The 6,299-nt window shown below is 38.7% G+C and overlaps 1 protein-coding gene across 25 annotated transcripts; it reads left to right on the top strand.

Moving 5' to 3' along the window:
• The first annotated feature begins 216 nt into the window (after positions 1-216).
• LOC112801175 (protein FAR1-RELATED SEQUENCE 4) lies at positions 217-5,873 on the top strand. 25 transcript variants are annotated; one of them, XM_072237071.1, is made up of 7 exons: positions 219-715; positions 1,165-1,215; positions 1,572-1,741; positions 2,499-4,148; positions 4,260-4,897; positions 5,026-5,208; positions 5,289-5,873. In XM_072237071.1, the coding sequence occupies exon 4, from the start codon at positions 3,158-3,160 to the stop codon at positions 4,100-4,102; it is 945 nt and encodes a 314-aa protein (XP_072093172.1). In that variant the 5' UTR covers positions 219-715; positions 1,165-1,215; positions 1,572-1,741; positions 2,499-3,157; the 3' UTR covers positions 4,103-4,148; positions 4,260-4,897; positions 5,026-5,208; positions 5,289-5,873. The 25 variants fall into 25 exon arrangements, 21 of the variants coding, with proteins under 21 accessions (XP_072093172.1, XP_072093167.1, XP_072093171.1 ...); XM_072237066.1 differs by having other exon boundaries at positions 2,485-4,148; XM_072237070.1 differs by having other exon boundaries at positions 2,480-4,148.
• Positions 5,874-6,299: the final 426 nt, after the last annotated feature.

The raw sequence follows: 6,299 nt of genomic DNA, 5'->3' as shown, positions 1-6,299 counted from the left end.
GTTATAAAAAAACGCACCGGGCAGTCGGTTCAATCGCTCTAATCATGAACCAGCAACAATCACGATTCGGTTAATCTCTTAAAACGACATCTTAAAAGACTGGTAGAAAATCGTGTTGCTGCCTGACAACTGGTCGGTTGAACCAGACCGGGGACGGGCCGGTTTGCAAACAACGGCGTCGTTTTGGGCAAAAGGCTTACTATCGTTGAACCAAGCCTATCACACTCACTTTCACTCTCACTGTCGTTCCTCTCAACCTTTGCAGAATTCTGAAACAGTCACTCCCCTACCGCTATCCATCCGTCAATCTCAGCCTTCGTCCGTCCTCTCCAACCCCTCGTTGTCACAATCTCACCTCACCTTCAAAATAAACCTTCAGAACTCTTCCCTCAAAAGAAACCCTAGCCTCCTCCACCGTTGCCCTCATTCTTGTAACTGTTGTTGTTCATAGCGCCCAAGATCTTCGTTTGTTATTCATGCTCCAGCCTCTCTCCTCCTTCGCCAATCTGCAGCTTCTTCATCATGCTCATTGAGTCGGTGTGCTAAAAGAGGACTCTTCCTGCTCAGTCGCGCTTCGCCCGCTGTCCCTCGTCATACTCGTCATGTGGTCGCTGTTGTCTGTCACACCGGTCTTCTCTCCATCAAATTTAGGGTTATGCAACAATGGGGTTTAATGTTGAAACCGTCAACATTAAATTTCAAGCTTGGGATTTAGGTAACAACTTTACTCATCTTGATTCAATGTAAATATTTTTGGCGGATTTGGGGTACTGGATTTGGAACCAGTTAAAGAGATTATTTAAAATTTATGCCAGTTTAGAAACTTGGCAACCTACAATCAGAAATTACTTAGTATTGGTGTCTCTGTATAGATCAAAACCGGTTAAAATTTGTGTCTCTGTTTCTGAATGTGTGTGTTGGGGGGTAGGGGGCGGGGATTCAACCGTGGTTGTAATACGCATACAATGTGAAACTCTTCTAACTCATGCATGCTAAATACATTCCTGCTGCTAGTTATAATGCATTGAGATTTTGTTAAAATCGTGCTGAAAATGTTGATGAGTAAAAAAAATTATATTGTGTTGTTTGTGCTAAGGTGTTGGCCTCATTTTTAAAGTATTTGTTTTATTTTTAATTTGTTCTTAACTCATGATATGCTTTTAGGTCTCTAGAGGTTATGCCAATGTTCCATGGGCAAAGGAAGATAAAGTTAAGGTAATTAGACATTGTTTATGTTATAATTTCTTAATACATTTCACGCTGATATAGAAGAAATTGTGCTTAGATTGTGATTGATAAAAGAAAAAAAATAAGAACTTATAACTGATTGAATATGAATCTAAGTTCAATGAATTGTTGATTTATATTTCATTTAGGTCAGATCGAATTGTCCAAAAATACTCAAATATTTTGAAAACAAAAATTCTTTCAATTGTAATGTTGTTTCTTTTTTCCTTTTGGACCGAGAAATAAAATTAAAATTTTGTGGATAATAATAATAATAATAATAATAATAATAATAATAATAATAATAATAATAATAATAATAACTTGTTGGTGGTAAAAGCCAGATGAAACAAAGAGGGCAAAAAAGAAACTAGAAGCAAGGCGCATGCTGGGAGAAGGTGGTTTCTTGTATTGCCAAAGATCTAAGGGGACAGTCCAAGGTTGACGGTTTCGGCGAGAACGTGAGAAACTGCAATGGAGTTCGCAACCTGGGAAGCACATTAGGCAGTAATCGGTAAGCATGTAAGGACAGAAAATGATAGTTTCGTATGTATTTTTTAATTATTTTAATTTTGTGGGGTGACATAGTGATATTTACTCTTGTTTAGGGTGGTGAAAATCCACTAGAAGGGAAAAAGGTGAAGTTTATTTCGAATTCAATATATGTATACATGAAGTGGTTAGTAGAGGTGAATCGGAGGTTATGAAAGAGTATATTCTGGTGGATTTATTGAGTTGTGTTGTTCATATTTGTGCAAGATAGTTTAATAATAAATTAACGAAGTCAAAAATTGTTAAATGTATTTGTTACCGGTTTTGTATTTGTTATACTGATCGTGCTGATTTTAGTAATAATTATGTATGCATGATTTAAATGGTTAATTGTTGGTTGGGGAATGCTATATATGCAGTTAGTTTGGGTAGATGAGTTTGGTTAGTAGGATTAAAATTAGGAAAATTTTGCTTCTGCAAAGCAGTTTTTATGGTAGTTGGACATGCCGCTAATTCTTGGGTTCAGTGACAGCAGAATGCAATGTTAGTTTTATATTCCAAAAATATGTTGTCAACTCTTTTTATGTAGTTAATAAATTCTGCAGAATATATTTTTGGTTTTGTTGTTGCAACAGTAAAAAACTTGAGATTTGTGTTAGTTGGTGTAGTTAATGTGTTTTATTTGATGTTGTTAAGTACAATGTGTATTTGATGTTATTGAATTTTGAGTATTTTGATGTTGCCATTTGATTTGAGCAAGTAAAGGTGATATGTGCCAGTGGTGTAATTGTGTGGATGGAGGCAAAACTAGATGATGGGGTTAACCGAGGTGCTGGAATTCAAGAGGATGCTAGCAGCGAAAAACATTATGAAACAAACGAGAGACTTACTGGCGACAATAAAGCTGATAGTTGTGATGAAGGCGTGGAAGGGGAAGCCACTGAATATCGAGACGTGCTAATGCTGACCGAAGCCGATATGATGAGGAAGGTGTTCTGCACGGATGAAGCAGCCTATGAGTTTTATAAGAGATACGACAAATGTCATGGGTTTGGTATTTACAAGGGTGACTCGAGAAAGGATGATAATAGAAGGGTGATTAGGAGGAGGTTTTTTTTTGCAACAAAGCAAGGCTGAGATAGTGCAAACATTACGAAAGGCTTGACCGGAAGAGGGACCACAGATCGAAGACGCGCACAAATTGTGACGCAAAGCTGTCAATCCTATGGGATGAGGTCAGCGAAATTTGGAGGGTTAGAAAAGTTATACTAGATCACAAACATGATTTAACTCCTATGAGGATGGTTCATATGATCAACAGTTTCAGAGACATGAATTGTTCAGCTATGGCACACATTAATGGCATGCAGGGACATGGTGTCCCGACGTCAAAGATTCTAGGTTATATGGCAGGGTAAGCCGGGGGGGGTATTCTCTGATGGGTTTCACCAAAAAGGATGCCTATAACTACATCGAGAAGACCAAGCAGGAGAAGACTGTTATTGGAGACGCTAATGCTGCAATAATTTATTTAGAGAGAAAAGCGGTGTCGGATCCGATGTGCATGGCTAGGTACAATTTGACAGACAAAAATATGTTAGCGAACTTGTTTTGGGCTGATGGTGGGAGCCGGGTTGATTACCAACACTTTGGAGATGTGCTTTCGTTCGATTCGACTTACAAGAAAAATAAATATAGGAGACCTTTGGTAATCTTTTCTGGTTCGAACAATCATAAGCAAACAACCATATTTGGGTTTGGTTTGGTGTTGGATGAAAGCATTGGGTTATACACGTGGTTGCTTGAAAATTTGTTGGAGGTAATGTGCAACAAAAAGCCATCGGTGATAGTGACAGATGGGTGTGATTCAATGAGGGCGGCAATCAAGGCGGTGTATCCGGAGGCCACACATAGGCTGTATGCTTGGCATGTGGAGAAGAACGTTACTTCAAATGTGAAGGATGAAGGCTTAAGACATCTTTTCACTAGGTGGTTGTACTCGAATATGGATATAGAAGAGTTTGAGGCAGAGTGGGACGCAACTATTGTAGAATATCGACTTCATGATAGTTTTTGGGCGAAGAAAACTTATGATATGCCAAAAATATGGGCAAATGTATACTTAAAAAATAAATTCTGTGTCGGGTTCCACACAACTTCTCGATGTGAAGGGATTAATGTGAATGTCAAAAAGTTTCTTAATTCAAGGCACAGTATTCTTGAGCTGGTGCAAAATGTTGAGTTGATGGTACGAGAGTATCGGAATAATGAGTTAGAGACCCACTTCAAGTCCATTCACGGCATCCCAGTGATCACGACTTGCTTGGAAGTGAGGAGGGAAATTGAAGGTGTCGGTGCAGTTAACTTTGTTGGAAAGATTTGACGATCCACGACTATGGTGTACACAGTTGAAGACTACGGCATTCCGGGTAGGCCACTAACGGTACTGTATGATAGGGTGGTGAATAGGGTTCAATGTCCTTGCCAATTTTGGTTTCGAAAAGGTTACCCGTGTTGACACATGTTTTTTCGTTTTGAAGCATGAGCTTGCGAGGGGAATTCCATCAAGGTTGGTGCTGAAGAGGTGGTGTAAGGACGCTAAATCATTGGATAACTTTGGTGAAGGAAGAGCTGATGAGTGTAGTGAGAGGGAATTTTTGTTACATCTGGGTGCATTACACTCTACATCGCTGTGGTTTTTATTCGTAGCTGCACGGAGCCCGGGTTTGTTTAATACAGCGATGAGTGGCATATGAGTTTTATGTGAACAAATTAAGGCTGCATGTGATCAGAAGGGTCCGTCGACAAAGGGAAGAGATACTCCCAATGTGAAGGATCCCATCGTGGTTAAGACCAAAGGGGCTCCCCGAATTAATAAAATGAGTGGTAGGAAGAGGCAGTGTAGCATGTGCCGGAAAGCCAGACACACGAAGCGACACTACACCGAAAATTGTGAAGTGAATATGCAGGCAGAACCACCAGAGGATGAGAAGGCAGCAGAGTTAGGGTCAGAAGGTTCCTCACCAACAGAAAATACAAAGGTTTTTTAATCAAAGTTACTAGGAATCCTAAGTTGTCTATGTTAGTAGTAATAGGGTTGAGGGTGTTGCTGTTACGTATTTCCGTGGATGTTATAACAACTATTTCAGGTGCTGTTTGCATATCACCTAGTGTAACGGTAAGCAAGGGATAATTTTAAAGTATTTGTGTGAAAATTTTAATTATAATTGCATCTGTTTGCCTAAATTATTGGTGACATGGGTTCAGAAATTTTGAATTCACCAATTACATGTTTGTTTTTCTTAGGGTTGATGTGACGTGTCGAACGTGGTTCCACCTAAAGCGGCTGAACCAGTGGATGACTCATATGTGGAAGAATCCTGGTTCTGGCCAAACGAGGGTGGTCAAACTCGGGATATCCGTTTTGAAAGTTGGGATTGTGTCTTCCCAATGTACTTTAACAATGATAACTGTGTGAAGATTGAGGAGGTACGGTAGTTAGTTGGAATAGTTAAATTTGTTTCATCACGTGCATACAAGTAATTGACATGTATTTGTTGTCGACGCAGATGATGCATGACATAATCAGGGTTACCGAGAGGCTAGCAAGTAATCCGAGACAAGTTTGAGACTCACCAATCAATCAATGAACGGTGGAGTTTTTAGCAACATGTAAACTTATGGTACATTTTTTCAATTTGCTTGTCGTAGACTAGTAAGATACATCACTTGGATTATGTCCCCTGTGGTTAGGTTTAGTAAAAAGTGAACGAATCATGATTACTTCTATCATCCATGTGGAATGACTATGTCATAATGGTAGCTAAACATGCGTCGAACCCCTGGTAGAGAAGCCTTTGTGAAGTTAATGAATATTGTGGGCATTTGTGAAAGTATTGCTTCTCGACTACTCGTATATTGCGTGACGGCTATCATGTTTTACCCGGAAATAGGACTTGTGAGTATGGAAACAAAGATCAATAGTTTTTGGTGTGGCTTAAATAGATGCTGTAGAGTAACTGACATGCCCTATGCTCCACCGAACAGAACAACGTGATATAGATATTAGTGAGTATGAATTTCTTTGTGGTTACTTAAATAGTAATTTTTTTTTCCAATGTGTTAATTCGATGAAATCTTGATTTTGTGGATAAGTTCCTTCTTTCATTAGTTTGATCCACCCTTTGGAGGCAACCTGCAAATTTCTTTTCTCTGTTTTTATTATTGCATTAAGTTACCTCTTTGAGTTATGTGCCACGGTTCTTCAAGCTGAGAATATTGCTCGTCTCTTGAATTTGTTCTAGATTATTTTTTGCATTGGACAAATTGTAATCTGGTGCCAAATTCTTGTTTGTTCCCGTAAATTAAGTGTACTCAATTTAAATTTAATTTGCTTGTTTCTGTAGTTTACAAGGTCAGTTGCTGAGATGTATAAGCAAATTTAGCGGGATTTATTTGCTCCAGAGCAATGGTGCCAAGTGAGATTATCACAATAACTGAATAATCATTTGATTTGATCCTATTTAAGATCATAAAATCTGTTTTGCTATATAGAAAACATGAAATAACACAATTTGAAA

Source organism: Arachis hypogaea, chromosome 5 (genome assembly GCF_003086295.3).
Source record: "Arachis hypogaea cultivar Tifrunner chromosome 5, arahy.Tifrunner.gnm2.J5K5, whole genome shotgun sequence".
Classification (NCBI taxonomy): Eukaryota; Viridiplantae; Streptophyta; class Magnoliopsida; order Fabales; family Fabaceae; genus Arachis; species Arachis hypogaea.
This window is presented reverse-complemented; position numbering and strand designations above follow the sequence as displayed.